The sequence below is a fragment of the Dermacentor silvarum genome, chromosome 1 (assembly GCF_013339745.2).
Source record: "Dermacentor silvarum isolate Dsil-2018 chromosome 1, BIME_Dsil_1.4, whole genome shotgun sequence".
In the NCBI taxonomy this organism is placed as follows: domain Eukaryota; kingdom Metazoa; phylum Arthropoda; class Arachnida; order Ixodida; family Ixodidae; genus Dermacentor; species Dermacentor silvarum.
In genome coordinates, this window is record NC_051154.1 from 180,381,527 (window position 1) to 180,400,714 (window position 19,188).

Below are 19,188 nucleotides of genomic sequence, written 5' to 3' on the forward strand. Positions count from 1 at the left end.
GCTATCTGCCACAGGCAACCTTTGAGACTTTTTGAAAGTGTTCGCTGAAACACCCTGTATAAGTTCCCGCCATGCACTCCTGGCGCCGTCCAGCGTCCGCGCCCAGCGCGCGAAAGAATAGCAGGCACGTGACAAGCGATACGCGCGCTTCCGCAAGAGTATACACGCATCAGGAACATCTTGGTGAGGGCTAGGTGGTTCATCTTTAGGACTATGCTCAAACAGCGCGACTGAAACAAGGATACGCAGTTCTGTGGTATTTGTTTCTCCCTCCGTGCCGTTTTTTTGCAGTCGCGCTGTTTGAGCACAGTTCTAAAGTATACATCACGACGTACGATACAAGGTCGTCCACTTCTTGGTGTAGAACACGTGGTTAGTATTGAATAGGCGACAGAAACTGAAATTCGAAATGAGGCCTAAAGATTCAAAATTTATTCGTAAATATCCGCGTTAGGCGCCATATTTGCCATTTTTAAATTCCCACAAATTAGGTTAAATGTTGGAGGTACGTATGTATATGCATAACGAAAGAGTGGAGCTCGGCTACCGCAGGGAAAGGTTAACAACGTGGATTCGTACGTAGTCAAGTTTCGGGCTTAAGATAGACGCGATGATGATGAGTAATGAATGCTAATAAGGAATTTCCCCCGACAGTGGGCGGCCCTGAGGATATTTACAATAACCCTATACATACCGTCGTACTCCTCGACTGGTTCGCTGGGATACACGAAATATTCTGCGATAATGAGAATAGCGTTATGTAGAGAGGTTGGTAGCAGTATGAGCGGTCAGTAGCAGGTCAGAAGTTTAACGCGTTATATGAGCACTGCACGTTATGAGCGTTATGAGCACTGCACGTTATATGAGCACTGCACGTTATATGAGCGTTATGAGCACTGCACGTTATATGAGCGTTATGAGCACTGCACGTTATATGAGCACTGCACGTTATATGAGCGTTATGAGCACTGCACTAGGAGTCAAAGATACTGACCAAAGGCTGGATCATATGAGTACGCGCTCCACCACACCTGGTCTCCTATAGGAATGGACAAGACAGATAGCAAGGCGTGAAGCACATGGCGTCTTTAGAGTTTGCGTCGCGTTAGATGGTTAGCGAAACGGTAGCTGAGCCAAGGAAAAATGACACGTTCAGCAAAATACTATATAGAAAAGCTGCGAACAGCGACATAGCCACAGGAAATGAGATCACTTATGCAGAAGAATGAGCGTTGCAGGACACGACGACGTCCACTTCCAATAAGAAAGAAGCTGTCGTAGACAATGAAGACAATCCTCAGTGGTCATTTTGATGTACTGTATCACAATGAAAACGAGAGTATTACTAGGGGTGATTGAAGCGCGAAATTTTCGCATCGAATAGTACACGCATATTGAAAAATAAATAAATAAATAAATAAATAAATAAATAAATAAATAAATAAATAAATAAATAAATAAATAAATAAATAAAAACGGGCTCATCGAATGGCAAATATAAAATACTTTTTCTGCTTCTAAAGAAAGTAGAGAAAGAAACGGGGATAAGAAATCCGGCAACAAATAAAAATGAACGCTTTGTTTTCTTCAATGCGCGCTACACTACAGGTGGTGCATTGGAATGACAGATTGTAAATGTGCAAAAGGATAATGTCCCCACAGGTTGGCTCCCAACAGGGCATATCAAGCGGCACCCACGGCAGGAACGCCCCCATAAACGTGATAACCGAATATAAAATTCGCCAAACGAAATCGTACGCGAAATTTCGAATATTCATTCGCCACACCCCTAGTATCTACTCATCGCCGCAGCCATATAACCGAAAGCAACACAACACATTCATAACATGGTGCTTCTGCTATACTCTCGGAACTGTTGGCGAAATAAACTTTAAAGGTTTCATAACTCCAAAACGCTTCATTATGCCACCGTTTCGTCATATTATGCTAATTGCGCCGGCTTTCTACTTATTTGCCAAGAACACCTTTATTGCACCGCACAGCGGGACAATGCTAAGTGGAACGCCAACGCGTCGCGCACGTTGTAGTGGTGCAATCCAAGTCAGCCAGTGCTCAAGACATGCCCATTCAGTATAGGCAGGAGACTGAAGTCCCAGTTTTCGGATACCGTCCACAAATACGCAAACATATTAGCGTAGCACTGTCTCGCATTGTGCAAGTAGCACGTCTTAGGTTAATAAGTGGAACGCTATAACGCATTTCGCCGAAATATTGGGAACATGTATCTCGAAACTTGTGTTAGTTCTAGACTCTTAGTAAATAGGGGAGCCTTTTCGAACCGAGATCACCTACAATTCCGCCACTGCAACATGCGCACTAAAGGAAGCAATCTTGATAAAATGTTGTTAAATTTCGTTAACCAGCTAACTATACGCGTTGTAATTTGTCTTGCAATTATTCTGATGTCATCTTCTCCAAGTAAGCAAAATTAAGAGACAAAATATGCCTTCTATTACACGCTCTTCAAAAAACTATTGAATAAAAACTGCATCGTACTAGCCTTAACGTAGGCGTTAACCCCCCTCCCCTCTAAGCTAAGGCTATATCCCCCCTCCCCCAGTGCAAGCTAGCAAACCGGATGCGCGTCTGGTTCAACCTCTCTGCCTTTCCTCTCTTTGCCCCCCCTTTTCTCGTAAAACTTAGCTGCTCTGCCACCCCTTATACAAAACTTGGCACAAACTGCAGATCTGCAGAAGCAGGAAAAGTACGCAAACAGGAGGCGACATCTCGGGACACGTCCCTCGTGAGCTTTGCACAGGTCAATACACGGACCGTGTCTGCATAAAAAAGAAAGAGTCCTTCCCGGAATGTACTACGACGTAATTAAGGTGCTCAGGCGGTCAGCCTCATAAAAGCCCCTTGCGAGGAGGGGAGCTCTAGCTCTTCGAACAACGGAACCCCGTCGAGGCCCCGGCCGCAACCCCTTGGTTGTTGGGCGTTGCTGGAAAGCGCACAGGTGCAGCACAGGCGCCGTTTCGATTTCAACGCCAGCGGCCGTTCCGCCGACCTGATCCAGTTTCTGGGGCGAGCCTTTCCTTGGGCGCGACCGCGCGCCTGGCCGGGTCACACGGCCGTGCCGGCTTCGTACCGGCCACGCTGCCGCGGGGCGATAACGCGGCGCGCAGCTCTCGGTCCTGCAGGGACGCCACAGCGGGCACAATGCGCTTTTGTGCCCGCTGTCGTACACTGTCCCCCCGCCCCGACACACCCGAGGCACGCCGGCGGGCCGCTTTCCTATACCGTCGCCGGACTTGCATCACTGAAACCAGCGGCCGAACGGAAATTCAATTAGGGCTCGCTCCAAATAACGCCAGCTCGAAACCTAGCCAGGCGCTCCTGTTGCGGTCGAGAGGCCCTGACACGTGAAAGTCCGCGCCGGGCTGCGCAGAAATTGCCGAAAACTATGAAATAATCGCTTTCAGGTGCGTCAATCGAGAACAAACAACCGCTGAAGCCACAGGGAAATCAAAGCCCCGTGAGGAGTCGCACGTGGCGGTTTCTTTCTTTCTGTTGCTCCGCCACTCAAGGGGCCGCAGTGGAGGGAGGCCGCAGTGCCACCTTCCTGGTACGACGCCGAGGTGGCCATCGCGTAGATTGGGGTCGCCGAGGTGCACCGACACTTCCGCGAAAGAACGCCACCAGACCACACCTGAACGCGAGGCACAAATTATGCGAGCCGCACACTTCCACGCGGGCGCGAGCCGCAACAAAGACGGTGCCGCAGGAAGGAGGGAAAACAACGGACCACGGGCGAAGCGTGTACAAGAACACCTTTGGCGGCACGCGCAAGACCCGACTTCCACTACGCCTCTCGAACTGCGGCAACCTGGAGGCCATCTATACGCCAATCGCCCACTGCGAAGACAAACACTACGGGGCACAATGGAGCCTCCGGAGACTATAATGCATCGTCGCTGTTTCCAGGCAACACAATTGGGACTCGGCGCGGTGAGAGTGTTCGATTGCAATAGATACCTTGACGCCCGTCCACTTCGGCGTTACGAGCACTGCACGTTATATGAGCGTTATGAGCACTGCGCGTTATATGAGCGTTATGAGCACTGCACGTTATATGAGCGCTATGAGCACTGCACGTTATATGAGCGTTATGAGCACTGCACTAGGAGTCAAAGATACTGACCAAAGGCTGGATCATATGAGTAAGCGCTCCACCACATCTGGTCTCCTATAGGAATGGACAAGACAGATAGCAAGGTGTGAAGCACATGACGTCTTTAGAGTCTGCGTAGCGTTAGATGGTTAGCGAAACGGTAGCTGAGCCAAGGAAAACTGACTGGCAACCGAAAAATGACACGTTAAAGGGTCACTAAAGCCAAACAATAAATCAACTTAGACTGATAAAGTATTCTTCGAAAACTCGGCTGTAGTTATTTGCACTACGATAGGTCAATTATTAGAAGAGGAAATGAAGCTCAATGTTATTTTTTTTAATTGCGCGCGGAAACCCCGACGTCGGCCCTTCAGTGTGACGTCACGCCTTCTAAAATAATTTTTCGTATTGGGCCACGTTAGCTCAGTAAAAGTTCGCGAAACTTGCCATATTCAGTCTTGGCCTCCTTTAGAACACAATGTAGTCAATCTTTACCGCTAAAGAATTAACTGGGACCTAGAAGACGCTGTCAAAATCCATGACGTCACGGTGAGCTTGTGCAGGAACTTCAACGTGGCGTCGCCACTCGCCTTCTATGTTTTTCGTTTCTTTCTGGCTTACCAAGCGTCTTCTCGTAGGAGTGGTGTTTTTGGTATCGTGGAAGGGTAATCTACTGATACAGAAGAAATAATTTTTCCCCTTTAGTGTCCCTTCAAGCGAAATACTATACAGTAAAGCTGCTAACAGCGACATAGCCACAGGAAATGAGATCACTTATGCAGAAGAATGAGCGTTGTAGGACACAACGACGTCCATTTCCAATAAGAAAGAAGCCGTCGTATAGACAATCTACGACACCTTGCATAAGCGTACCAGCGCGACACACCAGGCTATAAGTGGCGAAAATAATATAAGCCCACTTCGCACGATACACCACCACCAGAGTGCGTATTTATGTAGGAAATTTGAAGACATTCGTATACTGAAGCAAGCTCACTTTGTAGGATTTTTCTGCAAGGCTCGCCTTCCCGAGATATTAGCTCCCTAAATCTGTCGCTTAGTGCGCCTAATTTCGCATTCATGAGGCGGGAGCGTCGGCCAAAAACATGCTTTGTCAGTAGCTCGCGCCGTGTAATGCGCGCCAATCTGAAAGCAGGTGCAGTCGCCCCATCACTCGAGGGACTACGCGACGAGCTGCGTTACTCAGGGCCGCGTCTCAGCGCCGACATCCGCGCCCCATAATGTGAAATTTTCCGCGCTGAGTGACAAGTTCCGCGACGAATATCTCGGAACACGAGCCCCGTCGAAAAAGCGAAGAAAATGAACTTTCCTTATGATACGGCTGCACTCATACATAGATACACGCCCTATAGGCGTAAATGTTTCAAAATGTTCACGAGATTTAATTAATTATACACTTTCTGGGCGAAATTTTTCACACGCAGCGTGTTCGCCAAGGAGCACAAAACTATGCGTGCAAGCCGCATTTGCGTAGCTATAACTTAGCGCTTTAAAAAAAGAAAAAAAAAGAAAAAAAAAGAAAAGTTGGAACTTCTGAAGACGACGAAAGTCGACGTTTGGTCGACTAAAGTTCAGTCAGACTGGCTGAGAAGCGGACCTCGTCGACAGCAACCTCGAGGATGAACAATTCTCCACAAATCATCACTTTTAGAGGACGGGCGCGTCTCAAGATTCAATGAATGTCGACGACGTAGCCTGTACAGGCCGCTTACAAGAGTGTACTGGATAAGTTGACTACGCAATCGGTGTCATAAAAAGATGAAAACTGCAATGTAAACACTATTTTCCGCAGGCGTGCTCTTTTGCAGGGCGGATATATTGCGTAAGAACCGAAGCCACTTTCACAAGAATAATTACTTATAATATTCTACTCAATTACTTATGCTGCGTTATTGAAAAATATACAGGCATTTTGAGCAGACGTTTACAGTACAAAGTGAGGTAACGTCCGCGTAATACTTAGTCTAAGCTTTAGCAATAAAAACACAGACAAAGATTACGGCGCGCCCAAACCAGTGTTTCCACAAGCCCTGTTTTGATACCTCTGCATATATACACCAACGAAGCCCTGGTCAACATTGCTGGCCAACATTGTCACGATACACCGCGCACACAAACGCACAGTGGTTGGTACGTGTAATCAGCTCCGCAGTCGGACAACGCGAATGCAACAGCAACAAGGACAAATCATGCGCAAAAAAAAGGCGGGAAAAATAACTACACACGCCTGCCAAGCGCGCGCTACACATTTCGCGCTTCGAGACCATGGCCGCCGCGAGACACACAAAGGACTGCGACAAAGGTCCACGCGCGGTCCGACATCGAGGTATAAGGGGCGCGAATCCACCGCGGAGTGAAAAGCGCGCACCGCGTTGCTGAGCGGGTAACACAAACCGGCCCGCGCTCGATCGCGAGTACAAAGCGCCAAGGAATGCGCGCACCAATCTTCCGCGTTCTGCAGGGATCGGCGGCGCAGTTTCTCGAGAGCGCGCGCGATCGCCGTGTGGCTGTCAATGTGTGGACAAGCATGCAGGGCGGGCAGCGCGCGGCAGGGATAATTGACTCGTTGCGGCCGACCGTTTCAACGGGACGCAGAGAAAGGAGGGGCGGCACGCGCGCATTTCGGCGTGGATGGAAAGAACGAGAGCAGCAAGAGGGGGAAACAAGCGCCGAAACACGACGGCAGAAAACTAAACACGAAGGCGCCCGCGGGGGCCCGATCGAGGCGACAGACAAACGAGACCGGGTCACGGCGGCGCGGCGCCCCGATCTGGGCTCGCGCGGCGCACTGGGCGCACAGCGAGTCAGTCGGTTAAGCCAAACCGGTCATTGAGCAGCAGCCCCCTCGGGGCCAGCGGCGTCGAAAGGCGCCGCGGCCGGCGCCTCGAGCCGCAGGTTCCCGGGAGAGGGAGAACATGGTTCCGCGTTTACGCGCCGGCGCTGTAACAAGCCGGAAGCGAAACGCCGCCCTACATTCTGACAGCAGCCGGCATTCAATCGCGCACACGACGCGCACCCCGCGGCGCAGGCAGAAAAGAAGAAACTCTTAGAGGGGGGGCGTTGCGAAACGCCATCAGATATAAACCTGCTCCGTTTCTCGCTGCCCCTACGAGCAGAAGATGCAGCGGGGCGCGCGCACGACCACGCGAGCTATCATATTTGGGGAGCGGAAATAATACACGGACCGACGAGAGACTCCCCGAAGCCGCTGTCAATTAAATGCTGGCTGCGCTCTTGAGCACGCTACATTACCTGGAAAAGGCAAGCCACGTGTTCGCAAGGTGCACGTACCCTTACGACGCCGGAGTGCGTTGCCCATTCGCTTCCAACGTGCGCGAAATGTTCGTAGCCGAGCAAGGCTGTGGATATATACAAGGCGAACTCGTTGTCTCAAGAAGGCGCCACAGAGACAAGTGCCAGAGGTGACCGCTGGCCTTATCGGGCGTCTCGAACAATCTCGCTGCTTAACGACGACTATCTTGCGGCTCAGCCGTGCAAGTGTAAAGCAAGAGTGCAGAGCTTGGACAGTTGCCGACAAACCGGACGAGGCCCTGGGAAAGCGTATTCTCACTCATACAATGAAGACGCACTTTTGCAAAAGCATAAAGCGGTGCAATTTCGCCGTTCTGTTATTAATATAACGGAAGAGTACACAAGAGAAGACGAAACAGAAAGCCCGAAATACAATACGGAAATACGTTCCAAATTTTCAAGTAATGGCTAACCACAAAACCAAGGTTAATCTGCTTTCAGGCACGGTCGTTAGCATACTCGCAGGAGCTCGTAGTTTCTCTGATGTGCCTCGCCGCCTTATCCTGCTGGTGCGAATAATGCGTTTCGTTATACGCAACAAAATTAAACGTTATATGTCCAAATTATAATACAAGTCTTGTTACACCTTCGAAGCCTTTGCGACAAATGCCTGTTTAACTCCGAGAACATTCATCGTCCGCTGGCCTCAGTGGAGTGGAGCAGGCGGCGCGCGCGCGAGACGGTATGGTTCGTAAGCGCACAAGTTGCAGTGTTAAGGAAATACAGCTAGAGCACTAGACGCCACTGACTCCAGTCAGCGATGGCTCGGACCAGAGAAATCTGACGCACCAAACCTATGCGACAACCGTGTGACCGGCACGCAGAACACTCAGCAGATCACGATGACGCAAGCTTGCAAGGTACGCGAAAGTCACTAACGAAAAGATGATCGCTCACGTACCTGGTCGCTTGGTTCTCGTGTCCGAAGCTCGTCCTGCTCCCTGTTCAACGCTCGCGCGCGCCGCCACCACTCTCCCGGGTCGGAGCTTCATCTCTATGTCACGCTCCCCCAGGGCCCAATCGGAGGACCGCGGATCCCTGGGCGCGCCACCAAAACACTCGGAGACCAAAGTGTGGAGCCAGGGATGGACGGCGCGGTTCCAAGAAATGATGCCTCGCAGCAACAGGGCCCGAAGCCGAATGGAACAAATAGCACAAAGGCTGTGCCCGACGCACCGAAGACACTTCGCAAGACAAATGCTATTACAAGTACCTGGCGCACTGTTCATTATTTGGATCGCGGTGCACACGCTCGCGAAGCATCGCGCGACAAGTTCTGCAAATATCAACTTCAAACAACGGTCGAAAGGACAGCAGGTCCAGAATGGTGACGTGCTGGAGGAGCTAGTCTCGACGTCTACTATACTGAGCTATAGCGACACCGCTTCAGGCGAACAGCTGTCCGTTTGTACATGCTTGCGTATCGACCGGACAGACACGGACCACCAACCTGTTCACATCTCTCGACACCCCGCCCTTCAGAAAACACGACAATCGTACACGCCGACTGCAATCAAGAACACAGGTTTTGAAGAAAGGCCACCGGAGACAGGCGCCGAAGGCGCTTCAAAAAGACAAGAATTTTGCTGACAGAATAACCGGCCCCTTCCAAACAGTGCAGCTTGTGCCTGAGGATTCCCAGCAAGGGCTCCGGTGGACGGCAGGTGACACCCCAAGAGCGCGACCCTGCACGGTCCGTGCGTGTCGCCTCCAAGACGCGGAAAAGGCGCGTACGCCTCGCAACACGAGGACGCGGTGCACGTTTTTTTTTTTCCCTCTGCAGTGTCACAATGTTACAGCGACGACGCACTGTCGCCCACGTGGTCTCTCAGGCGGTTCCGCACACAGACCAGGGTGCACCTTGCATATACAGTGCCAAGCACAACTCGGCGTGCTGGAAATGTCAGAGACAACGTGCACGGCTCCTTTCATAGTGCCGCGTCTTGTCGTGTACTCGTATATTCATGGTGGATCACTCCACACCCGTTCAAACGGATACACTCTTCGCAGATACAACGTAAGTACAGATCCAATTGGACAACCCTGTGGATACACCCTATATATTCGAACGGACAAAATAGGCTGACATTACGGCTTTGCAAAGTTCGGAGAGGCCGCCGCACAAGACATGCACGGAAATTAGGCACCTTACGTCGTGACGCTTTCAGGCAGGGACATCCCATGACTACACATCGCGAGGAGACACGAATCAAGAGGGAAACAAGCACACCAGTGTGTTTGTCTCTTTCTGTGCCGTGTGGTCACGCGTGGCTTAAATTCACTATTGCAAGGATATCGAGTCGAGAGTGTCAATGGACAACTTGCTGCCTAGCGCACTGCGACGAAACTGCGACTCAAGGTCAAAACAAATGTAAGAAACCCGACCTCCGGCGTCCCTATGCAGCCTGCCACAAGCGACGTGTTTCTTTCTTTTTTTTTTTTTTTCTTTACTAGCAACACACAATGCACAAGTGAGAGAGAGAGAGAGAAAAGCCACGAGTAAATGGAGCCGAGCAAGAACGGACCATACGCAGAGTGACTACAAAGCAAGCAGCGGCAACGAATAAACCATCATCACCAGACATGCAAAAAGGGCCGCCCTGCCAGCTCGCGAGTCCGCCAGTGAGAAAATGGGGGGGGGGGGGGGGAGAGGTGTTGTATATAATAGCCACACAAACACAGGACGGCACCGTAAAGGAAGCTGGGAAAGGGTACGCGCTCGCGGCGACGATTAAGACGTGCCCCCCTCCCGCATGAGGAGACGCAGCGCGCGCGCACGCAACGGCAAAAGAAGCAAACATGCAAAGCCACCGTCAGACGCGCGCATCGCAGTGTACGGGCTGCGTTCAAAAGCCAACTAGCGCCGCGGACAGGAAGAAGGCTACCCACGAATCCGCGGGTCGCAGTGGCAGCGTCAACGCCGCGCATACGACGACAAAAGGCCGCGCCGGGATGGAGAGCGCCAAGGACGAAAACTTCTTGGCGAACTGCGCGCGCCGAGACACAAAGGGCCACAGAACGCGGAAGCCGTGTATCGCGCTGCGCAACTGATGCTCGCCGCCGGGGCTGGCGACGGATTCGCACGCGCCTCTGTCGGCACCGGCAGCAAGCAAGCACCAGAGCAGCCGACCGGACAGCCTAGTGCAAGGAGGGCAGGTGGCAAAGACTGACGACGACGAAATCACAAATTACACGCAATATCCACACTGCGGCTCTGTACCAGCCTCCTATGTAGACTCGTCAGGCAATCATTATATTCGTGGGTGGCAATCTTCTACAGTGCTTGCAGTTACACGGTAGGAATGCGGTTAAATCAGTGCTGCCAGGCTGGATCCTACGCCGCTTCTCGATAAAGGTGAAAACGGGCAACGGTGCCCCGGGACCCCGTATACTCTTCAGAGAAGTGTTTCGCCGAAAAGGCCCGCTAGACAGCATCGTAATGTCGATCGCTTCTCGCCCGCATCAACAAAATGACAGCCGTCGTGCGACCATTAACGTCCGCGAGCAAGGCAGGCACTGTAGATTATTTTCCGCCTGCTTTCTTCCTCGCTGTCTACCAACAGCGCCTCCGGAAGCATCGACGCGCGCCACTCGAGCCGCTTGACACCATGCGTCTTTTACGATGACCGCAATGTCTAACCGGAAGGCAGGCAACGAAGGGCGTCAGTTGGCACCTAAGTTGAGCACCCACGTGACGCAATGGAAGTCCGTGGTATGTGTGAGGGCGTGGTGGCGTTGGCAGCTGACCGGACGATCGACATAGACATGTATCCCCTAGTCGGGATCACGTGTCCTCGATACAGGGCCAGGTCAGATGTGTTGATCTCTCTGCTGTTGCATGCTGCTTAATTGCTGCCGCAACAACGACGTCCGCGTCACGTTTCGCTATTCGAAAGCAGGAGGTATAGCCGGGTCGGAATTATCAAATATTTTCGTTCGTATATGACCCGTATCTCATTCGTCGGCCACATTCGTTAATATGTTCGCTATCACGATTGGCCGGCGCCTGATGTTACTAACTGCTTTAGAGTACTAACAACGCCATCTTTTTATGCAAGAACTGTTCGTGAGAACACCCGTCGTCCAATCGCGACGACTAATAGGCATTGCGAAGTAAAAGCTCCGTGAATTCGAGCCCTAAAACTAAATTTTTCCACGGCACGCTCAGCGGTTGGGAGCTCTGAAAGAAACTTGCATAGGGAAATGCGCCTTGCACATGGAGAAAAACCGGTCTCTCGATTTGAAAGCTCATTCGCGGAGTTCTCTGTATATATGTTGAGGCTGTAAACAATGGATGCAGTGAAAAGCCAGTAGGAAAACACGGGACGAAACACGCACGAGAAAACACGACTTCACGTACATCTGGTCCAGCTGTAACGTTTGATTTTGTTTTTTGTCGTGTGTGTTTTCCTGCTTTATATATATATATATATATATATATATATATCCCACCTGTAACGTGCCATGTCGCTTCCATTAAGTAGCATTCGTTTCGCAAATGTTCCTTAATGTCAAGGTCAAGACCATCACACAAGCGATAGCTGTAGTGTGCAACCGCTTTCAGCGAGCTGTTGACGTCGCAATGCATATACTCCCGCCACGCGGGCTCGTCTGCATACGCTCGGTATGTCTCAATGCGAAAAACCTGGCCACTCCACCTGTAGCGAGTAAACGACTCGAAGTACCCTGGTGTCACTGCCCCTGCTGCCACATAGCTACCACACAATTACTAGAGGGAACTGTGGCGCTAGTGAATGCGGGAGCTGCCGCGGGCACGGTTGATCAGCCGGCACGGGAATGATCGCTAATGCGTGGATTTGCCTAAACTTGGTCCTTCTGGCTTTAAACGGCTTCGTCACTTTGCAAAGTGATCCTTTTGAAGAACGTACTGCGTCAAAACGAATTAAGTAAACATTATTAGAATTATCCGACGGCAGGATTCGAACACAGGACCTCTATAGCACAGAAGGCCGACAATGAAAACATTATACGCCACAGGCGCACGGACATGCGGAACTACTGCACTTAGTCGCGATCATGCGCGTGCTTGCAGAGTCTTACTGCCTTCTGCATAAATAAAGAAAAGTATAAATTGCTTTGAAATTTAAGCCCAGATAAAGCGTTATAAGCGAAGCCACAAGAACGCCTGAAGCCCCAAGCACGAAGATGAGACAAATCCACGTACTGCCCATCATTCCCATGGTGGCTGGAGGATCGCAGCGCCATAGCTCCCTCTAGTAATCGTAGGAAACTCTATGCCTGCAACGCCGTATATTATAGCAAGACAAGCTATAGAAGCGGTCGCAGAATACGTCACATAGAAGTGCGAAGCAAGGCAGCAGGCCATGGCCCGGTGCCACTTCAACCGTTCGAGAACAGCACCGTTGTCAAGTAATATCCCAGGACTGCACTTACCTGCAAGAGAGAGAAAGGAAGAAAAAAAAAAAAAAAGAGGTATAAGATTTCACTGTATCGCGAAATACGCAATAAAAGAACAAACAAAGACAACGCAGAACGTGTCCGAAGCGTTATAACATATGACCGGAATGACTCAAATTTTTCAGCGTTATGCACAATACTCTCCGCGATATGTATAAAAAGAATGGTTGCCGGCACCGATTCTATACAGGAGCTCATGCGACCTGAGAAGTCGCTGCATTTGACCGAAGCCGCCTCGAGGGACCACGCGCATTATGATACCCACATTGGTCTAAGGCATGATAAGCAGGATTCTAAAAAATTACGGAATAGAAGAACAACAGCTTCTATAAAAAAAATACAGGGGTCATTGTAACACTATTTTACAGACATAATTACAGAGGTGTCATTCACAGCACAAGGAATAGACAGGCGTTCCTGCGAAAACGTTTATCTGTAAGCTGATTAGCCAGTGCCTCCGGTTTATTTTCTCTCTCTCTGTAAACTAGTACATGAACATATAATGTAGGATATACTGATATGCTGTTCTTGCGTGAGGAAGAAAAAGCTACTTATCGCTGGTATACTCAGCTTTTTATATGTATGATTATGCGTCAACAATAATGACGTTCTTAAACGCTAGAAAGTGGGATTGGGGGTTAATATTCGCCCTGTATCTACGGGCAAACAAAAAAAAAAAAAGAAAGAAAATGGTAAAAGCATAACGGCCAGATTCGAGTGGAAAGAGAAAGCCTTAAAGCGGGAACACTAATTGGCCTGAAATTCGTATTTAGTGGGATAGGGAGGAAAACCTAGTCTAGCAGTTTTGTTCGGTTTACAAACTAGAGGTAATATAGATATATCTTGAAATGTCAAGCGAATATACTTATTCAATTTCATGATCATACACAATAGGAAGTGCTAGTTCTCGCAACGCCGCTTCGAATTCACGCCGATGTATCACAAAACCTATTCAGCATGAGACAGGAACACGCAATTTGTGAAAATTTAGAGGTACGGGACGCACGCATGGGCGGGTGCCCTGCGCTACGTCCTTGAGACTTGGAGTGTGAAGTGAGGGACGCAAAATGACACATCGCGCGCTTCACAGCGCGTGCACTCAACAGTGCGCCATCAGGGCGGCGCCCAGCACACTGTCGGCGTCCGTCGGCATAGCTTGAGCACGCGAACGAGGCCTATAGAAGGAGGAGCCCCGTTACATGCACGGAGGCGGCAGCAGTGCAGAGAAACATGCGGCAAAACCGCACCAGCGCGTGGCCGCAGCGTGACCCGCGGCGGCGCCCGGTGCCAGCCGTCGCGGCCCGGCATGGGCGAGAGCGGCCGTGCAGTACCCGGCGCCGAAGAGTGCCGGGAACCGGTAAAGAGACGTGAGGCCCGCTCGATCAGATTCGGCGTCTTCTTCCCCCACTCTGCCCTTGGAGCAACCGCCGAGGCTCGCGCGGTTACGTTCGCGGCGATTCTCAGGAAAGACCCTTCTCCTCGCCGTGTCGTTAACCTTGCGCGGCTTCTCGGACGCCGTGAGCACGCTCGTCCCAGATTCGAGACCCTCTTTGCGCGATCGCCGCTCGGCGGCAAGGAAGACGGCTATAAAAAGCTGCCCAGATGCGGGCGCAGAGGGAAAATAAGGGCGGCCAATCGCGGACCGATAGCGCCAAAGACAATGGCGGCACAAAAGGAGCACAGGCGAACCTCCATCCACCGAGGACCACTACCGGGGGGGTCCCAGCGTGAACCACGGCCCACGCGGCCGCCTATAGCTGCTCAACCTGGGGTGAGACGGGTCTCGCCGGCGCCCCGTGGAGGGCGACGACTGGACCGCGGCCCAGCGAGGCAGCCAAACGAACAGGTTTACGAACGGCCGACACGGATCATAGAACTGCCGGCGTCGTCGTGACATGTCCGCTCCACGATTCGAAGTGCCGTCGCTTATCCGAACAAAATCGAGCAGCGCGGTGTTACGCGCTCGCCGTGCCCCCAAAGAAAAGGCCGCACGAATGAAACGGTTCGCCGCAAAGCATGCGTACCACGCTCAAACAAAAGAAACCGCAACCACGGAGAGCGCGAGCGATGCGCTTTGTTGAGTCTGGCGAGCATGCGAAGAGCGGATTACAGTCGGCCGGGAGATTTTTCCCTGGGATACGCGCTTTCCTTTCGTGGAAACGTGGCCCCCGACCGGCACGCACGGCAGTTGGCTAAATCAGGCTCCAGCGGGGACCCGCAACGGGAAGGAGACAAAGCCTCGCAAAAGAAGAAAAATAAAAAAAGAGCCTTCCCAGGACTTTTCTAGCGGCGCGCTTATGCAAATGCGCGCGCCAAGAAGGATACGCGCGACGCATTCAGAGCGTGACAGCGACGAGCCATTTCCCTTTCGAGTCCGAGCGGACGACGCTCGCGTTTCGCTTTTCTTTCCTTATTGAGAAACGCAACTCGTGCGTCCACCTTTCGACGCTCTTCCGTAAACAATACTTCCCACACGAATCAGACCGCGGCACAGAAGCCAGGCGTTCGCAGCGACCGATGCGCGGGTCGTTCACCCTCCATCCTTTCTGGATTCAAGGCCTGCACGCCGTCAATGGTTTGATGACAAATGGTGCATGCCTGACTCAAAGAGCAGCGCGCCTATAAACGAGCGCTTCCGACACGCCCCGCACTGCCGGCCCGATTGCCGAGGTGCCAGACTGGCAGCGCTCTTTTTCCTAAGCACCCCCACCGCGGCGCGTTTCGTCACAGCTCCTGCATTGGAAAAGCCGATGCTACAGCGCACGTGCTGTTCAAGGCAGAAATGTCCGTTGGGCGGTACCAAGAACAGCGACTGCATGTATAAAGAGAGCTGTCCAGTTGGTTCGATTAACAGAGCCAGCGAAACCCGTACGAGGGAGAAGCATTCATCTATCACCTGACCGTCGCGACACGCATGACGCGGTGACATTCTTACCTATGTTGGACATACAGTGACAGCAGCGCATTTGAGTTATTCCATGCCAAGCAGTGCGCTAGACCATCTCCGATTTCATTTTAAAATATGCAAGATAATTAGTATGACAGGAAAAAAACCTTTCCTCAAAAATATTTGAGATTGAAAAACGTTCATTTTGCACACTTGAGGGCCATACGAAATCACTGGGAGTCGACCATATCCAGCTATTATCGCCAGTATCGTTGACCGAACAGGTAACTAACTTTACGAGCGCGCATGTGGTAGTGTCTACAGCGTTGTGGCTGCCCATGGCTGTCGCTGACTCTAGCTTCTGCCACAAAAGACGACTGCTTCCGGGGAAATTATTCCGAAGAGCGGATTCGAGGCTTGTAGAGACAAAGCTCAAAAAAAAAAAAAAAAAAAAAGAAAGCAAAGCAAAGCCGTAAAGCTCCGTGCTTTATAGGCGGTCTACGGCAGGCTCGCTAACTGCTACTACTCAGTCTATCCTGGTCACAATATCCCGCCTTTGAGAGCACTGACGAATGACACTGCGCACAGAAACACCTGCGGGTCATAAACCAACACCGGCAGCTGTGAGATCAAAGAGCGGCAAAGTTGCTTGCCGTATATTATTATTATTATTACTACTACTACTACTACTACTACTACTACTACTACTATAAGTATTATTATTATTATTATTATTATTATTATTATTATTATTATTATTATTATTATTATTGGTTGCATGGAGAGGAAATTAAGAAGCAAAGGGGAGAGTTCCGCTGGATCCACCTTGAGTGCCTAGTTTGAGGTCATCGAAACATCTAAAAAACCACGCGGCCGAACATGCTCCCAGTTCGGTGACTCCAATGTCCATCTTCCACATACCACGCTTTTCGAAATTCACTTACAGTAACTGTACCTTTGAAGCTCTATCCCATTCAGTAACGCGGTGTATCCACATTTATGCACGTAACTTGTTTTTGCCATCTCTGCACAGTAGTGGCAAGGAAACAACCACTGACGTTGGGTTTCGGGTAAACTGAACCCCCCACTGTGTTATACTCTATGTGGCTGTATTTTAAAGTGTTGAAGGCACGTGCTACGGGATCTTCGACCTGTCGCGTTCCGTTAATCATGACGAAAGTTTTCTTTCTTTTTTTTTTTCCCCCCATTCTCGTAATGCCTGGAACCAATATTTGACTCATGCATGTGCTTCGTGCTGGTGACTGAATTTTGTTTATTTAAGAACGCAACCTGTCTGACTGTACAACGAGGCGATATTACATTAGTAATTACGGAGACTGCCTATAAAATGCTCAAAATCATCATCCTACTACCTTGACTCTCTTTCATCTGAGTCTACTGTACAGTGCTTATGGGAATACAATTATCCAACTTTGACACATTTATCGACCGTCCATCAAAATTTGTGACTGACGGAGGCTATACGCAGGACGCGCAAATGCGGCTTATACCGATTTTATGTACGCCCCTTTGCGGACACACTATGCGTGGGACACTATGCCACAAAGCGTATCATTGACTAAAATTAACATTTCTTCTTTTGAGTTTCGGGTCGCCATTTATACGGGAACTTGGATAATTTAAGGCAGAGAGTTGAACTTGAATAAGATCGTATTTCAAACCAATTCCTTTTTTTTTGGGGGGGGAGTGGTTCTAATTAGCCACGTCGTCTAAGACATTAATTCCCGAATTTGCGCTCAGTGCGGCTAATTCCGCATTCTAAAGCGCGTATATGTAGGCATGAATACACGTCCTCAAGTGATGCAGTTCAGCATGTATGTATGTACACAAGCAGGGGGGGGAGTGTGTAGCGCCGTCTCTTGGTTGGCGATATAAAGAAACGCAACGAGGTCAGTCGCTCTGGAGCGCACTTCGATTCCTGCCACAGAGTGCGAAGCGCACTACACACGCTGAGACAGTGTCGCAGCGAAGACCAGTGTCAAGTTTACAACATAAATGTAGACAGCGAGCGAAAGTTACAAACACTGAATTTGATTCACTATACGCTTTCTGAATATCTCGCGCACAATGGGTCATTTTCGTGGCTCGCATACCTTTTAAATAAAATTAGTAAAAATTGACGCTTCACGAGTACATATTGGTAAACAAGGTTCTGACACAAGTAATACAGCGTGTTGTATACACTTCATACATATTAAAGATCTATAAATAACACAGTCGTCTTCTAAAGTGTACATTACAGTGTAGAGCTGTTGCTTTGTGCTAATGTCGACTTGACTTAATGTTTCGATTATTCTGTGCGCAGTATCATCATCATCTAATGTAAACTGCAGGACGAAGGCCTCCCCCAGTGATCTCCAATTATGCCTGTCTTGAGCTAGCTGATCCTAACTTGCACCTGCAAATTTGCCTATAATTTCATCACACCATCTAATTCTCTGCCCTCCTCGACTGCGCTTCTTTTCTCTTGGCATCCGTTCTCTAACTCTAATATAATAGACCACCGGTTATCTATGCCCTACGCATTACACTACTCAGCTCCATTTTAATGTCAACTCATAATCATCATCAGCCTATATTTATGTCCACTGCAGGACGAAGGCCTCTCCCTGCGATCTCCAATTACCCCTGTCTTGCGCTAGATGATTCCAACTTGCGCCTGCGAATTTCCTAACTTCATCACTCCACCTAGTTTTCTGCCGTCCGCGACTGCGCTTCCCTTCTCTTGGTATCCATTCTGTAACTCTGATGGTCCACCGGTTATCCATCCTACGCATTACATGGCCTGCCCAGCTCCACTTTTTCCGCTTAATGTCAACTAGAATATCGGCTATCCCCGTTTGTTCTCTGATCCACAATGCTCTCTTCCTGTCTCTTAACGTTAGACCTAACATTTTGCGTTCCATCGCTCTTGATGCGGTCCTTAACTGGTTCTCGAGCTTCTTTGTTAACCTCCAAGTTTCTGCCCCAGATGTTAGCACCGGTAGAATGCAATGATTGTACACTTTTCTTTTCAACGACAGTGGTAAGCTCCCAGTCAGCATTTGGTAATGCCTGCCGTATGCACTCCCAGCCAAATTTTATTCTTCTATAAATTTCTTTCTCATAATCAGGGTCCCCTGTGAGTAATTGACCTAGATAAACGTACTAGAATACACTAAAGGGAGCCATGCTTAGCTATTCCTGACTCCTAACATTTTTTGCTCCATGGCTCGTTGCGCGGTCCTCAACTTCATTGGTCAAGCTTCTTTGTATGCCGTCATACCCAGCACAGTATATATCCCACCTCCTACTATTCGGTCCTGGCGCTTTAAACGTTGCAAGTATTACTAGGTGAAGAAGTGTTCATCGTGATACAGTGCAGCACGTTGACCTC

At 50.0% G+C, this 19,188-nt stretch overlaps 1 protein-coding gene across 15 annotated transcripts in view; it reads right to left on the minus strand.

Annotated features, from left to right (window-relative positions):
* LOC119436478 (CCR4-NOT transcription complex subunit 6-like) overlaps positions 1-19,188 on the minus strand; it is a 264,798-nt gene that overhangs the window by 103,042 nt on the left and 142,568 nt on the right. For 4 of the 15 annotated variants that reach the window (XM_049658002.1, XM_049658013.1, XM_049657998.1 and 1 more), the window contains 3 exons: positions 4,163-4,207; positions 995-1,039; positions 695-736 (listed from right to left, as the gene is read on the minus strand). The exons of 8 other annotated variants lie outside the window; for them this stretch is intronic. In XM_049658002.1, coding sequence (XP_049513959.1) covers positions 695-736; positions 995-1,039; positions 4,163-4,207 — 132 coding nt within the window. The remainder of the gene's footprint in view (positions 1-694; positions 737-994; positions 1,040-4,162; positions 4,208-19,188) is intronic. 3 more of the 15 variants (XM_049658035.1, XM_049658005.1, XM_049658038.1) reach the window with 2 other exon arrangements.